The sequence below is a fragment of the Callorhinus ursinus genome, unplaced genomic scaffold, assembly GCF_003265705.2.
Source record: "Callorhinus ursinus isolate GAN/ISIS: 27379988/994484 unplaced genomic scaffold, GSC_fseal_2.0 scaffold22, whole genome shotgun sequence".
Lineage (NCBI taxonomy): Eukaryota > Metazoa > Chordata > Mammalia > Carnivora > Otariidae > Callorhinus > Callorhinus ursinus.
The window spans coordinates 2,243,151-2,259,219 of NW_027397084.1; the positions used below are offsets into that span (position 1 = coordinate 2,243,151).

A 16,069-nucleotide genomic window follows, 5' to 3' on the forward strand; every position below is an offset into this window, starting at 1 on the left:
AAGCTGAGGAGGTGAAGGTGGGGGCCGGAAAGCCCCCACCTCCATCACAGTGCTGTGGTCTTTCCAGGCTCCAGAGGCAGGTCGGGCGACAGGGGGAGCCCTGCCGGCAGCATGCTAACCTGACATTCCTGGTCCTGGCGTGCCGGGGCATAGTGTGGGGCAGGGCAGCAGCAGGGTCCAGGGGGACAGACACCCCGGCGCCAGGCCCTCAGGGTCAGCAACATGGTGGACAGGACCAGGGCGGCAGTGAGGGCCCCAAACACCACCACGGCCACCAGGCTAGACGCGCCCAGGCCCACCTCTTGCCTCCGTACCACCTCCTTCACTGAGATGCGCAGCAGACCCGCCCCCACGCTGTGGGGGGCAGGCCCTGTGGCAGGTACCACCATAGCCGGGGTGGGCCCCGGGGGGGTGTCCGCTGTGGTGGCGGCATCTGGGACCCGTAAGATGAGCTCACAAGTCTTGCCACCGTAGCCACTGGGGCAGAGACAGTCAAAGTCGTGGACACGGTCCCGACAGCGGGCCCCTCTCTGGCAAGGACGGCTGGCACAGTCATCCAGGTTGATGGTGCAGAAGCGTCCAGCAAAGCCCTCAGGGCAGAGGCAAGAGAAGCGGTTTATGCCATCCAGACAGGTGGCGCCATTGGCACAAGGCCGCATCAGACAGTCGTCGACATTGACCTCACACCGGGCACCCACAAAGCCCGCCAAACAGCGGCAGGTGAAGTTGAGAGCAAAGCCCTGGTCGTCCTGGCACTGCCCGCCATTCCGGCACGGGGAGCTGCAGTGGGAGCGAAAGAGGTCACTGAGGCCAGCTCGCACCTTCAGGGTAGCCCAGGTCGGCATCCTGACCACTGCCGCCCTTCTACACCTTTCTGGCTTTGTCACCATGAGCTCTTCTCTCTGAGCCTTGAATGCCTTGTTTTAAAAATGAGAATAAGAATAGTCTCCTGGCTTCCCAAATTGTGAGGGTTAAATGAGATAGTCCAATGTCAGGCAGTTAGCATGGGGCCTGGCCCAAAGGCAAAGCTCAAAGGCAAGTGTGCTATTATTCTCCTTGAAGGCTCTCAAGCCTGAGGCTGAAATAAGGACAAGTCCAGCCCTGCCAGCCCTGTTTCCTAATCCACAGTGAGGCAGAAAGCTGCCTTGTGGACGGAGCTTCAAGCTGGCTTTCCCGAGGGGACTAGGGGAAGCCTAGGTGCTCAGCCTCCCCACACCCACCTTCCCACCCAGAGCAATCACATATTGATGCGGTACCCCTCCAGCTCCTACAGATCTTTGTTGTTGGAGAAATGGTTCAAAGGGTACCCAAAAAGTTGAGAAACCCTGAACTAGGGACACTTTGGCAGGCTGGGGTTTTGTTGTTGGGTACTCCCGTGAGGGACTTCTGACCCTCAGACCTAGTTCTTCACCACCACCCTCTCTACACTCCCTCTCTCTTCTGCCACCAGCTTCTCCCATAACCTCCCTCCCACCCACCCACGGGCCAGTACTCACCCTGCCTGCTCACAGGGTCCAGCCTTGCGCTCGCAGTCACGCCCGTGGAAGCCTGGTGGGCACACACAGTGGTACTCGCCGCCCCCGTCATAGACGCACTGGCCTCCGTTCCGACAGGGGGTCTGCGTGGTACAGATGTGCTCATCTGCAGAGGAGACCGGGAGGGCTCAAGGAGAGTCCCTCACACCTGGCACCCAGACTTGCCCCCCAGGCCCATGACCCGTACTACAAACCCACCCAGAGCGTGTATGGTGTAGTGGGGGAAACCAACAACACTGAATTGGGAGTCAGGAGGCTCCTGGCCCTGGCACTGTCAGTCGGCCTCAAAGTTATTGGGCAAGTCGTATCTCGTCTGTGGGTCTCAGTTTCCACAGCTGTAAAAGGAGTACATTTTTGGCAGCTGCCTTGCCCACCTCACAGGATTATGTTGAGAACCAACTTAGGTAACAGGCACGAAGTCTAAAAGGACAAAATACCATGTATTGGGGGGTGTAAGCCAGGCACATTAGGTGCTCGATAAATATGGATGGATGTTCTCCCAAGACACACGGGGCCCCAGCCCAACAGCAGCCCTCTCTGCTCCCCTACCTTTGTCACAGAACTTGCCTGCCCAGCCAGTATGACAGATGCACTGCCAGGGCTGGTGGCAGGTCCCGTGTTGGCAGCCAGGCATTCTTACACAGCGCTCACAGTGCAGCCCTTCCCAGCCCGGGTCACACCTGATGGGGAGAAGCACAGGGGCGGGGCTCTGGGGAGGGGGATCTGAGGAAATGGAGGAGGCAAGACCAGAGCTTCCAGAAAACAGGACATCTGAGAACCCCTAAGGGAAAGCAGGCCTACTCCAGGTAGGTATAGGGTTGTACAAGGTCATAGGATGTACACACGGAATCAGACCCTCAGACACCAGCATTCAAGTCCTCGTTCTGCACTTTGTCTAACCTTCCCGGGCCTCAGTGTTCTCATCTGTAATGGTTTGGGTTGGGCTGGGTTGAGGAAGAAATTAAGATGACATTTGTAAATAACCCCAGTACCATTCCTGGCATGTCTGAGGTGCTCAGAACCAGTTTAAAAAGAGTGACCTTGAAAGGTCATAAGGACCCTCTTCCCATCCTAATTCCAGGACAAAGACCTAAACTATTTCAGAGTGTCCCAAACACAGCCGGCCCCTCCAGCACCTTGCCCTGTCAGCTCCTTTCCTTAATGTCCAGACACACTTTTCTCCTGCTCCAGAATTTGCCCAACCCCCACTCCCGTGAGTCAACTACTCTCTAAATTCATCAAGAAAGATCCTCTTTTGTAAGTGCGTCTCCCCAGCAACCCTCCCGCAGCCTTTCTTTCCCAGGCTAAACCCGTTCTCTGTATATTTTTATCTCCCCCTTTCCTCATGGTCCCCAATCTCCAAACTCTCTCAAGCTTCAGGTCTTTCTCCTGGTATCTTGAGGAGGAACGTTTCAGAATTCCTGGATCAGCCTTGGGAGAGTAAAGGAGTTGGGAGTGGGGAGGCATAAGCAAGAAGAAGCAAAAGAGAGGCAAAGCAGAGCGGAACTGGGGGCCAGGCAGAAGCTGGCCAGTCTGTCCTGTGGCCATGAGGGGATGGCAGGGCCTTAAGCCCCTAGACACTCTGCCCTGGGGCTTGACCTGGTTGTGGGTGTGGACCTGCTGGGAAATGGGCAGCAAAGGGTCTGGGAGCACGTGAGGGAGAGGGAGAGAGAGAGAGAGATACCTGCAGGAGCCGTCCGGCGCACAGCAGCCGTGGGCCAGGTCACAGTGGGAGCTGCAGTCATCCGCTGCAAAAGAGATTGACGTGGGAGGGGTGAGCCCGGGTCAGGGTTCGGCTCCCTGAGACGCCGGGCTCGGAGGATGCGGGGTCTCAGTCATTGGCTGGGCTCAGCTCCGGGTTAGGGCAGAACAGAGACTCCTCATTGCAAGGGGACTCCTTGGGTCTGGGTCAACCCCGCGGGTCGAGCGGCTGCAGTGCCGTCTCTAGCCGGCAGAGGTCAACGCGCTAGCGAAGGATGGCCGGGCAGGGCCGCGACCTGAGCCCGGGGGCGCGCTCACCTCGGGCAGGCTGAACGGGTGCCCCCAGGATGCACAACAGGCACACGAGATGCAGACAGCGGCAGCCGCTGGGCATGGTCAGCGCCGGCCCCAGGAGGGACGGACGGATGGACGGCCGGACGTGCGGACACCTGTGGGACGGCACAGGCTGGGAGGCGGCCGGACCCGGAGATGGTGGCACGGATTCCGGTTCCGAGTGACAGGAGCCCAGGGGGAAGAGGGGCGTCCGGACAGAAGAAGGAGGTGGGGGCAGCGGGAGGGCGGAGGAGGGGAAGGCTGAGCAGGAGAGGGGACTGGAGACAGGAGCCCCGGAGCGGGCTCTGTAGGAAGGAGGCGAAGGATGGGCAGCGCCGAACGAGGTCCAGGCGCCGAAGGGGCCCGGACTGGGAACGCAGTTCGCACGGAGGACTCCGCGGGAATGGGGACAGCGCCGAGAGGCGGCCTTGGGCACGGCGGGGACGCGGGGGTCGGTTCCCGGCAGCGAGCAGTCTCCGCCTCCCACCTCGACTCCCCCACCCCCACCCCACCCCCCCGGACATGCTCCCACGTCCCCTTCCCATCTCGGTCGCCGCGGCCTGGAATCCCCAGAGCGCCCCTAGCCCCGCGCGCCCCAGCCCTCGCGGTCCTCACCTCGGGCTGGGAGGCAGCGCGCCCCGGGACGCAGAGCGGGGCCGGATCCGACGGGCTCCGCCGAGGGGCCGGGGCGCGGGGCCGCCCCTAGCGGGCCGCGGGGACCGGCGCCGAGGCGGCTGCCATGCGAGCGGAGCGCTCGGGAATCTGGGGCTCAAGGCGACCCCGAGCGGCGGCTGCGGCGGCGGTTCCTCGCGCGCGCTCAGGCCGCCTGCCAGGGGCGGCGTGTGCCGGCGGAGCCCGCCTCCCCCCTCCCGGAGCTGCCGCCGGCCCGCCCCCCACCCGCCCGCGTCCGGCGCCCTCCCCCCTCAACCCGGCGACGCAAGGCTCACACCTCGCCCCTGCGCTCGCCTCTTCCCCCGCGCCCCCGCGCCACCTGGGGCCCCACCCTCCGCTGCCACCTAACCCCTCCGACCCTCGCTTTCTTCAACGAAAGGAGGAAATTAGGGGAATCTAAAAGGGAGCCGACTGCCAAGTGCCGGCCGAATGTGCACAGCCGTTATTCTCCCATCTTGCATCCCTGCTGTCCTGACCCGCGCCCCTCATCCTGTGCCCCACCTCTGCTCTCGCCAGTCAGCTTCCCATCACGCTTCTCTTTTATATCCCAACCACGCTCAGGGCACCCTTGCGGCTCCAGGCCCTCCTCCTGTCACCAGCCCACGCCTCCTCCGTTTTGTACATCCTACATCACCTGCTTCGTCTGTGTGCTCCTCTCCTCCTCCACGCCCTCCTCTTCTTTCTCTCTTCATTGCCATCCACAGCCTTCCAGGATCGACCCATGCCTATCTAAGGATCAGCCTGGCGCACCGCTTCCCCCCGCCCCATCCCTCGCTCCGTCAAGACTGTCTTTTCCACCCCATTCCTTTCTGCGACCACTACTGGGAAACCTCCCTGGACTGGGAACGCCCCCGACTCTGTAGAGGCACCTCCCAGGTTCACACTTCTGTACCCTGATCACATCCGTTCCTGATCTCGGGCTAATGGTCAATTGCCCAAACCCAGAGCTCAGACTGAGAGAGTTGGGGGGGGAGGGGAGTGGGGGAGGACTACTCCAGGTTAATGGCTAAGAGACACCCGTGCAAGACAAGGACAGAAAACAATTCCTTGTCTCGTAGGGCAAGAGGGCAGAAGGCAGGAATGCCACTGCCCATCTTCTAGTCCTTCAGATCAAGAGTTCCCTATCTTTAATTTCAAAACATTGTTAGGAGGGGTCCCTAGCCCATGCAGAGCAGCTGCCTACAGACGCCACCAACACACACAAGGGCGGACTAATTTTTCTTGCAGCCGCCGTTGGCCATAATAGCCACACCCACCCCACCTCTCTAGCCAACTTCCCCGAAACTCTGATCACCTCTTTTCTGAAGAGCTTTCTGAATTTGAGTGACGGCGTGGCTCTAATCATTTGTTTGGTTGTTTTTTTGTTTTGTTTTGTTTGTTTGTTTTTAATGAAATATTGCAAACGACCTATACTGTCCGAAATTACTGTAGGCCAAATAGATTATGGTATGTAAACACTATATGACTACTAAAAATCACCTTTTGAGTCTGAAGATGTCCAAAGAGCTAAGAATATGTTAAGGGTGTGTGGAAGGGAGCAAGAACAAAGAAAAACCTTTCCCAGTGTTGGCAGTGATTTTTTTTCCCGAATGATGGAATTATAGACTTTTTTAGAAAAGATTTATTTATTTATTTGTGAGAGAGAGGGAGAACGTGAGTGGGGGGAGGGGCGGAGGGAGAGAGAATCCTCAAGCCGACTCCTGGCTGAATGAGGAGCCCAAGGGGAGGGCTTGATCCCAGGACCCTGAGATCATGACCTGAGTGGAAAACAAGAGTCTAATGCCCAACCAACTCAGCCCCTATTTTTTTTCTTAATTGATGCTTTTCAGCATTTCCCCCTTTTCCACAATGAATGTGTACGACTTTTTTTATTATTGTAAAAGAAATTCAGGGGCACCTGGGTGGTTCAGCTGGTTAAGGGTCTGCATTCCTCTTAGGTCATGATGTTGGTGTCCTGGGGTCCAGCCACCCGCCCCGCCACCCCACCGTGGGCTCCCTGTGAGCGGGGAGTCTGCTTGTCCCTCTTCCTCTGCCCCACCACTCATGTTCTCTCTCTCAAATAAATAAATAAAATCTTTTAAAAAGAGAAAAGAAATTCCATGATATCAAAAAATGTTTAGGATAAAACAAAAAGAAAAAATCACTCATGATCCTCTTGGCATGATAAAACCACTCGTTGTTTTGAACTCGTTTCCTGTCCAGGTGTTTTTATACGGTACCTGTAATGTATCCTGCTTTTTTTTTTTTTTTTTAAGGTAGGCTCCACACCCAACATGGAGCCCAATGCAGGGTTTGAACTCATAACCCTGAGATCAAGAGTCGGTTGTGCAACCGACTGAACCGCCCAGGCGCCCTATCCTTTTTTTTTTTTTTTTTTTTTTTACTGTATGTCGTATATTGATGGTCCTCCAAAGCATAGTTTTTTTATGGCGGTGTGACATTCCATTAATAGACCATCATTTTTATTTAACCTAGCTCTCACTATTGGATATTTCGGTTGTTTCTGTTTTTGCCATTATAAATTCATTCAACAAATATTTACTGAGCACCCATGTGCTAGTACTATGTGCCAGACAGCATCATAGGCACTGGGGGTATGGCTCCCAGATAAATAGTAGGGCCACAGATTATCATGCCTATAGTTTTTTTTCCATGGTTTAGGTTCCTTTCTTAAGATAGAGTCTAGGGGCACCTGGGTGGCTCAGTTGGTTAAGCGACTGCCTTCGGCTCAGGTCATGATCCTGGAGTCCCAGGATCGAGTCCCGCATCGGGCTCCCTGCTCGGCAGGGAGTCTGCTTCTCCCTCTGACCCTATCCCCTCTGATGTGCTCTCTCTCTCTCATTCTCTCTCTCTCAAATAAATAAATAAAATCTTAAAAAAAAAAAGATAGAGTCTAAATTGATGAGTGACTGAGTCAAAGAAGTTGTGAAAAATGAACAGTGCTTTTCCTTAATGAGATTCATTGACATTCACTGATGAAACAGTAGATATTTGAAGCTCTGGGAGTTGATGGCATCAGATTACATCACTCCCGCCTCCCTTATGCTTTGAAGATTTTAGCACCTGGCTTATTGTCACTCTCTTTACTCCCACTTGCCTCAAATTTTTGGTGATTCTTTTTTTTTTAATATTTTATTTATTTATTTGAGAGAGAGAATGAGATAGAGAGAGCTTGAGAGGGCGGAGGGTCAGAGGGAGAAGCAGACTCCCTGTTCAGCAGGGAGCCCGATGCGGGACTCGATCCCGGGACTCCAGGATCATGACCTGAGCCGAAGGCAGTCGCTTAACCAACTGAGCCACCCAGGCATCCAATTTTTGGTGATTCTTGATGATTTAGTATCACATAGGCAATTCTTCCAATACGCATTAACAGTTTGTTTGCAAAGATGGTCGCCACACTGGCTCTTGCCCCACATGACCCTTGGCAGTGATTTTGCCACTTCTCCCGGCAAGAAGTGGAATCTGTTTCTGTAACCCCTTGAATCTGGGCTGGCCTTATAACTTGCTTTGAGTAACAGAATGTGGCAGAAATGACACTGTGTGAGTCCCCGGAGTCTGGACCTCAAGAGATCTTGCATCCTGCCCCTTTGTCCTCTTAGAAAATTCATGACGTAAAGAAGTCTGGTCTGGCCCTACTGGAAGACGAGAAGCCCCATGGAGGAGAGCTGAGGTGCCCTGGTCAGCCACCACCAGACACATGAGGTCCTATTACCCAGCCCCAGTCAAGCTTCCAGATGACCACAGCCACAGGGATGAGCCTAGGCGAGAGCAGCGGAAGAATTGCTTAGCAGAGCCCAGCCCATATTATCAAACTATGAGCAGATGAATGGTCGTTGTTTTAAGCCACTCAATTTAGGAGTAGTTTGTTAACATGGCAATAGATGACTGATAAAACCAGCTTCCCATTTCCTTGATTTTTTTCTTCTCCGCCAACGGGAAGGATGGTCACTAAAACTTTGTTACTATCAGTAGTTTCATGCACTTCATAATCTCAGTTTTAAGTATCACACTTTCTTATTACCAACTCTTGTTTTCAGCCCATGCCCTCTAGTACCTGGACTCAAACAATTCTAGATTTAGATTACATTTAGCAAATATTGAATTGGATCCACTGGGATCACTTTAAGGGCCACATTACAATTTTTGTGGGCTCTGGGCACTTCATCTTCATGGGCCTCTCGACAAAAAGATATTAAAAATTATATTTTATGGGGCACCTGGCTGACTCAGTCAGTAGAGCATGAGACTCATGAGTTCAAGCCCCGCATTGGGCATGGAGCCTACTTAAAAAATAAAAAACAAAAATAAATCAGTTACCAAAAAAAAATTATATTTTATAATCGCATTGGTAAAGAGATGAATACAATCCAGGCTGGATTTGACATTATATATTCATTTTTATTATATTCATCTTTTTCTTCTGATTTTAAAATAAATTAAAATTAAAACATTTTGTGGGAGGATGCCTGGATGGCTAAATCGGTTAAGCATCTGCCTTCGGCCCAGGTCATGATCCCAGGGTCCCGGGATCGACTCCCTCAGCGGTTCGGTTCCGGCTGCTTGCTCAGTGGGGAGCTTGCTTCTCCCTCTGCCTGTCGCTCCCCCTGCTTGAGCGCGTGCTCTCTCTCATTCTCTCTGACAAATAAATAAATTAATTAAAAAAACACATTCTGTGGGCCCCTAAAAATATCGTGAGCCTCAGGCATGGTGCCTCCGGTGCCTAAATTGGCCCTGTCTCTTCTCCATTGATACTACCTCCTTTTGGTTGATCCCCTCTCCCCAACCACCCTTCCCTCCTGACCCAGCTCTGATTCCATGATTTATTATTATCATCTGTCCCTTGCTCCTTTCTCCCATTGTATTCATCTGGCAAAACTCCATCCCTGTGCCTTCTCCAGCCTGCACCCAAGCAGCTGAACGTGGCTGGAAAGAACATGTCTCCAGGCTGACTTGTCTCCCCTTAAATTCATGCCCCTCAAAGGTCCTTTGCATTAACCTCCAATGCTCCTGCATTTCCTCATTCTGTGCGTTCTCCCACACCCCCCCGAAAGCTGTCTTTACCTTCTCCTCTGTCCTCCAAAGTCCAACCACTCCTCCTTTCTCCTCACCCTGCTGGTGGTCTTGCTTCCAACTTCATGGAGAAAATAGAAGCAGTCTGAAGAGAATTTCCACGGGCTTCTATCGCCTACATGCAGCTGTTTCCATAAACCCTGCCCTCCCTCCTGTTACCATAGATGCACTGCCTGCGTTCTTACCGAGGTGAGCCCCTCCACGTGGGTACTAGTTTCCATCCTTCTCCCTGTGTAACTACAGGGCTCCCCAGTTCTCCCCCATCTCCGCCGCATCGTCAGTCTGCTATGGGATCACTTCCAGCAACCTCTCGCCCATCTTAAAATAAATGTCCTCCTTCAATCCCATATTCTCTTCCAGCTACATTTCTCTGCTCCCCTTTACTAAAAACTCTTGAAAAATATTTGTCTGCGCTTTCTGTCTTTACCTCTTCTCTCATGTTCTCTTGAACCCTCTCACCCCACCCCTACCACCGGAATAACTCTTGTCAGTGTCCTCATCTCGGTGGCCCGGTGGCCGGGTAAAGCTGCGTCTGACACAGCTGTCACCCAGGCTTCTAGGATCCCTCTCACTGGCTTTTCCACCTACTTCAACAGCTTCCCCTCCGGTCTCCTTTGCTTTTTCTTCGTCCTTCCAACTTCTTCCACAGCTCAGGGCTCGACCCTCAGACCTCTTTTCTACCTTCACTCACTCTGGTCATGATCTCATTCAGCCTAATGGAGTCCTAATTAAGGCCTAGCTAGAAGCTGAGTTCCTATTTCCCGAGTTCATGTTTCCAGCCAGGATTTCTCCTTGAAATCCAGACTCATGTATCCGATGGCCTACTTGACACCTCCCCTTGGATTGCCCACAGACAACTTGAACTTAGCCTGTCCAAATGCAAACTCCTGACTTCCAGCCTCAAACAGGAGGCTTCCTACGTCAGTCTACTGAGATCAGTAAATGGCTATTTCATCTATTCATTGTTTGAGACCAAAGTCCTTGGCGTTGTACTTACCTCTCCTTTGGCTCTCACATCTCACATCCTGCAAATCCTGTCGGCTCTGCCTTCAAGTTCATCCAGAACTTGACCACATTTCACAATCTGACCTCTGACATCTGGTCCAAGCCCCATCATCTCTTGCCTGGACTACTGCAACAGCTGCTTCTTCTTCTTCAGAGATTTTGTTTATTTATGAGAGAGAGAGAGAGAGAGAGAGAGCACAGGGGGAGGAGCAGAGGGAGAGGGACAAGCAGACTCTACCCGGAGCACAGAACCTGACACAGGGCTCGATTCCACAATCCCGAGATCCTGACCTGAGCCGAAATCAAAAGTCGGATGCCTAACCAACTGAGCCACCCAGGCGCCCCTACTGCAACAGCTTCTTTCTTAATGGGTCTTTTGTTATCATGTAGTAGCTGGGGTGATCCTGATAAAATAAGAAGCCAGCAAAATGTGATGTGGTGCACTAAATCCTAAATCAGATTCTGAAACAGAAAAAGATCATTAGTGAGGGGCGCCTGGGTGGCTCAGATGGTTAAGCATCTGCCTTCGGCTTGGGTCATGATCCCAGAGTCCTGGAATCGAGCCCCACGTCCGGCTTCTGGCTCAGCAGGGAGCCTGCTTCTCCCTCTGCCTCTCCCCCGTGCTCCTGCTTTCTCTCTCTTTCTCTGTATCTCTGTGTCTCAAATGAATAAATAAAAAAATCTTAAAAAAAATCATTAGTGAAATAACAGGTGAAGTCTGAATTAAGTCTGGAGTTGAGTTTACACTAGGGTACCACTGTTGGCTTCTTCAGCTTAACAAATGTATCACAGTAATGGCTAACACTAGGGGAATCTGGGTGAATCGTACGTTCTTTATTATCTTTGCAGCTTTATTGTATATCTAAATTTATTTGAAAATAAAAAGTTTATTTAAAAGATGGAAGTTAGATTATGTCATATTTCTGCTCAAAACCTTCCAGTGGATCCCATCCGGCTTTATCCCCTATACTTTCCCTCATTACTCTGTTCCAGCCAAACTCGCCTCTGTGTTGATTATTGAACATCAAGCATATCCCCTGCTTCAGGACGTTTGCACTAGCTGTTTCCTCTGCCTGGAATGCTCTTACCCAGATCTTTTCACAGCTCACTCCCTTATTTTATTCAGTTCTCTGTTCAAGTTTCATTGTAGTAAAGAGGCCCACCCTGATCACCCTATGTAATAATCCCACCCTCACTCTGGCATATTTCCCTTATCCTACTTTATTTTTCTTTACAGCACTTTTCTCTACCTGACATACATATCTATTAGCATATATTTACATGTTGATAGGTTCCTTTCATTCCATGAGGGCAAGGGCTTTGTTTGTTTTAAGTTTTTCTTTTAAGATTTTATTTATTTATTTGACAGAGAGAGCGCAAGCAGAAGGAGCAGCAGGCAGAGGGAGAGGCAGAAGCAGGCTTCCCACTGAGCAGGGAGCCCGAAGTAGGATTTGATCCCAGGACCCTGAGATCATGACCTGAGCCGAAGGCAGACGCTTAACGACTTAACCACCCAAGCGCCCCTGTTTTAAGATTTTTAAAAGTTTTTGTTTATTTATTTAAGTAATCCCTACACCCAATGTAGGGCTCAAACTCACAATACCGAGATCAAGAGTTGCCTGTTTTCTTGAAGAGCCAGCCAGGGGCCCCAGCTTTGTTTTGTTTACTGCTATAGGCAGCTCTTGATTTATCATGCCACATCTTGTACTGTTTGGCACTGAATTTGCACTCTTAATTGTCTCAGTTTCTGTCTTTATTGAGATTTGAGTCTGTTTCATGGGCAGGAGGAAGGATTTTGGTTGATGGTGTGCTCAGTGCTTTCTCATAACCCAGAAGAAGAAAAAACAAACTTTCTCTGGGCCAGGCCCTTCCCTTGCATCCTCACCACAGCCCTGCAAGACAGACATTACTATTATTTCAGTTTTATGGATGAGGGAGGAGAATTGAACAAGGGCTTAGGTGACTCCCCCAAGGTCACAGAGCTAGCTGGTGATGAAGCCATGGTTCAGACCCAGGCCTGCTTGCTCCCCTGCCATGCTATTGATCTAGGCAATTATGCATGGGGGGTGGCAGAGGGTATTTTCCAAAGATGGCTGCCATAGATCTCCCACCCCACATGCTCTTCTTCTAATGTGACTTTGACACTCCTCCCTTTGAGAGGTAAGTTCTTTGTTCCCCTCCCTTGACCTCAGGCAGGCTTGTAACTGTGGTGGAAGTGATGCCCTGTGACTTCTGGGGTTAAGTCACAAAAGATGATCCAGGTTTGATGTGATTCTCTTGAGACACTTGCCTTTGGAGACCAGAGCTGCCATGTAATCCGTGTGATCGCTCTGAGGTCACTGTGAGGAAGCCCAAACTCGCCCCAGTGGAGAGGCCACAGAGAGAAGACCTGAGACTGTGGAGAAAGAGAGAGGCCCAGGCAGCCCATGAGTGCTCCAGGTCCTACTGTTTCAGCTCCAGCCGCTGACTGACCACAGTTTTATTCATGAGGGACAAAGTCAGAACTGCTCAGCTGAGGGGCACCTGGGTGGGCAGTCGGTTAAGCGTCTGACTCTCGGTTTCAGCTCAGGTCACATGATCTCAGGGTCGGGGGGGATTGAGCCCCGAGTCGGACTCCACGCTCAGCATGGAGTTTGTGTGAGATTCTCTCTCTCTCCCTCTCCCTCTGCCCCTCCCCCAACTCGTGTGCATGCGTGCGTGCGTGTGTGTGTGTGTCTAACTAAATAAATAAATCTTAAAAAAAAAAGAATTGCCCAGCTGAGCCCTTCCTAAATCCCTGACTCACGGGAATCTGGGAGATAAAAAATTATTGTTGTGGGCGCCTGGGTGGCTCAGTTGGCTAGGCGACTGCCTCCGGCTCAGGTCATGATCCTGGAGTCCCGGGATCGAGTCCCACGTCGGGCTCCCTGCTCAGCAGGGAATCTGCTTCTCCCTCCAACCCTCTCTCCTCTCATGCTCTCTCTCACTCTCTCTCTCTCTCTTAAATAAATAAAAATCTTTAAAAAAAATTATGGTTGTCTTTTTTTTTTAAGATTTTATTTATTTATTTGACAGAGAGAGACACAGGGAGAGAGGGAACACAAGCAGAGGGAGTGGGAGAGGGAGAAGCAGGCTTCCCACAGAGCAGGGAGCCCGATGAGGAGCTCGATCCCAGGACCCTGGGATCATGACCTGAGCCGAAGGCAGATGCTTAATGACTGAGCCACCCAGGCGCCCCAAAAATTATTGTCTTAAACCATTAAATTTTGAAGTAATTTGTTATGTGCAGTGATAAATAACTGGAGCAAAGGGATGACAAAGTGTCAGAGGTATTCAGTGGGCAAGTCCCTTCTTTCTGGGCCTAAGTTTCCCTTGTAAACAGTAGGCATTAATTCCATGGTCTCTAAGAGTGGTTCCAACCCTGATGTTTAGTGCTTATCTATAATGTTGCCACAGCTTCAGCTGTCCATTTTCACTGCCTCCTTAATACTAGGTCATTATCCCACCATTCTGTTACTCCCAGAGAGAAAGCTAATGCCCTTGGATGTCAAGGGATGTCCCTGGGCCTCTGGCCCCAATCTGCTTGAGATATCTTAAAGTGGAGGTGTGGTGTACTGAAGTAAAATTAACAGGATTTGGAATTTGGTCACTGATTGACATTGGCTGTGTGATGTCTGAGAAAGTCTCATAACATTTTGGGGCCTCAATTTCCTCATCTGTAAAATGCAGAGAATAGTGCCAGCCTTACTCCCCATTGGGGCGGCTGTAAGGAGAGAAGGAGATAGTGTGTGTGAAAGTGCAGGTGTGTTAACCGGAGGCAGGAGAGTAGGGCCTGGGGTGAGTGGTTGCTGAGGCTTTGGAGGTCCCTGGTAAAGTCTGTTTCCTACCCTGGAGTAGGGAGAGGGTTGGTGACTAGATCAATGATGGGAAGTTGAACTGGGCTGTTCTGAGCTATGCTGAGTTTGTCTCTTAGCAACCGTTTGTTTTTTTTTAAGTTTTATTTATTTAAGTAATCTCTACATCCAACTTGGGGCTCAAACTCATGACCCCAAGATCAAGAGTTGCATGCTCCTCTGACTGAGCCGGCCAGGCACCCCTCTGATCCAGTATATTTTTTTTTTTTTAAGATTTTATTCATTTATCTAAGAAAGGGAGAGAGAACGGGAGGAGCACAGATACTGTGCTGAGCACAGAGCCCGGAGCCTGACGTGGGGCTTGATCCTAGGACCCTGAGATCATGACCTGAACCAAAATCTAGAGTTGGACACTCAACCAACAGAGCCACCTGGGCGCCCCTGATCCAGTATCTTTGAGAACCCATCTACTACAAGGGGTGGAAACCCCTTGGCATAACAGGCAGCATTTAGTCTCTGCAAAACAGCTTCTAACACACACTGCTTCCCCCATTTATTTATTTATTTTTTCAAGATTTTATTTATTTATTTGACAGAGAGAGACACAGTGAGAGAGGGAACACAAGCAGGGGAGTGGGAGAGGGAGAAGCAGGCTTCCCGCGGAGCAGGGAGCCCAATGCAGGACTCAGTCCCAGGACCCTGGGATCATGACCTGAGCTGAAAGCAGACACTTAACGACTGAGCCACCCGGGCGCCCCTGCTTCCCCCATTTAACAATCCCCCAAGAAAGAGGGGCTTGTCTCACTGCTTGGATTTCCAAGAATCCTCAGGACCAATCACCTGTTTCTGGCAGAGATCCTGCTATTCTCTGGGTAACTGAGGCTTAAAACCTTGAGGCCATCCCTGACTCCTCTCTTTTTCCCATTCCCCTGTTCCAGCTGCTCCCTAGAAGTTGTCGGGGAGCTTTCTATCCCACTGCCCCAGTCTTGTCAACACCTTCCTCACTACGCCAGACTCATGACAAGCATTTCCTACGTGGTCCCTCGGGTCCGGGCCCACCCCTTTCTCCCATGCATCCATTCTCCAAAGTGCCTTGAAGATGAGTGTTCTTACTCCACCCTTGTCCACTCACTGCCTGGCTCCGAGCAGCCCAGGATCGCTCCTGCTTCTCTCCAAGCTGTGTGATGTCAAGGCAAGAGTACCATAGACTGCTTCATCATCCATAGTTGGGTGACCTTCAGGAGACATCTAGCTTTTCTGAGCCCCAAGGGCCTTGTTGGTAAATAGATGGGTATCCCATGCACCAGGCACTCTTCTAAGTACTTTACGTGCATGAATGCATTTGAGCCTCACAACAACGCTGTGAGGTAGGTACTATGCTTAACCTGTTTTACAGATAGGAAAACTGAAGCACAGAGAACTTCAGTCATTTGCCTATGTCCAGGCAGCTAGTTAAGTGATAGAGCCAAGATATGAACCCAGGCAGTCTACTTCAGAGACCCTGCTCTTAAACACTGTCTTATTCTTGGGAGAAGTGACTGGTACAGGCTGTGTGGTGGTGAGAGCCCCCCTGGCTGATGCTAGCTAACTCTTAGCTTTAATTTTTGCTTCACGGTACAAATTAGGGAGGACTTTGGCAGTGGATTGGTCAGGAAGCCTGATGACTTTACGGTTCTCCTAAGCCTACCTTAATAGTGGCCTCTGTTTTGGGTGGGGTGCTGATAGACATATGAGGTTCATTTCTGGCTTTGATCCAGACCCGAATGGTAAACTCCTGCTCTAGAACACCCCATTCTCCCAAGCCTGTCGGGGTTCCCCACTTTCCTAGCATTTCTTTCCTGAGCACCTGCCAATAAATCCCTCCTCCAGGGCCCCCAGGCACATGGATTCCTCTTTCTCGGCCTCTCTGCTGCTCACCTG

General features: G+C 51.4%; 1 protein-coding gene across 1 annotated transcript; it reads right to left on the minus strand.

The window, feature by feature from the left end:
• Positions 1-44: 44 nt before the first annotated feature.
• Positions 45-4,935, minus strand: DLK2 (delta like non-canonical Notch ligand 2). The gene is made up of 6 exons (XM_025890455.2): positions 4,876-4,935; positions 3,555-3,685; positions 3,220-3,283; positions 2,085-2,215; positions 1,497-1,641; positions 45-780 (listed from the first exon to the last, which is right to left on the minus strand). Exons 2-6 carry the CDS (start codon positions 3,628-3,630, stop codon positions 45-47), a joined length of 1,152 nt encoding a protein of 383 aa, XP_025746240.1. The 5' UTR covers positions 3,631-3,685; positions 4,876-4,935.
• Between the last annotated feature and the right edge of the window lie 11,134 nt (positions 4,936-16,069).

Excerpts from the sequence above, each read along its gene's own strand:
- DLK2 (XM_025890455.2), bottom strand. The coding sequence starts at position 3,630 with ATGCCCAGCGGCTGCCGCTGTCTGCATCTCGTGTGCCTGTTGTGCATC. Across the intron at positions 3,284-3,554 it reads ACCCGTTCAGCCTGCCCGAG|CGGATGACTGCAGCTCCCAC; the intron begins GTGAGCGCGCCC and ends TCTCTTTTGCAG. Across the intron at positions 1,642-2,084 it reads AGGCAAGTTCTGTGACAAAG|ATGAGCACATCTGTACCACG; the intron begins GTAGGGGAGCAG and ends TCTCCTCTGCAG.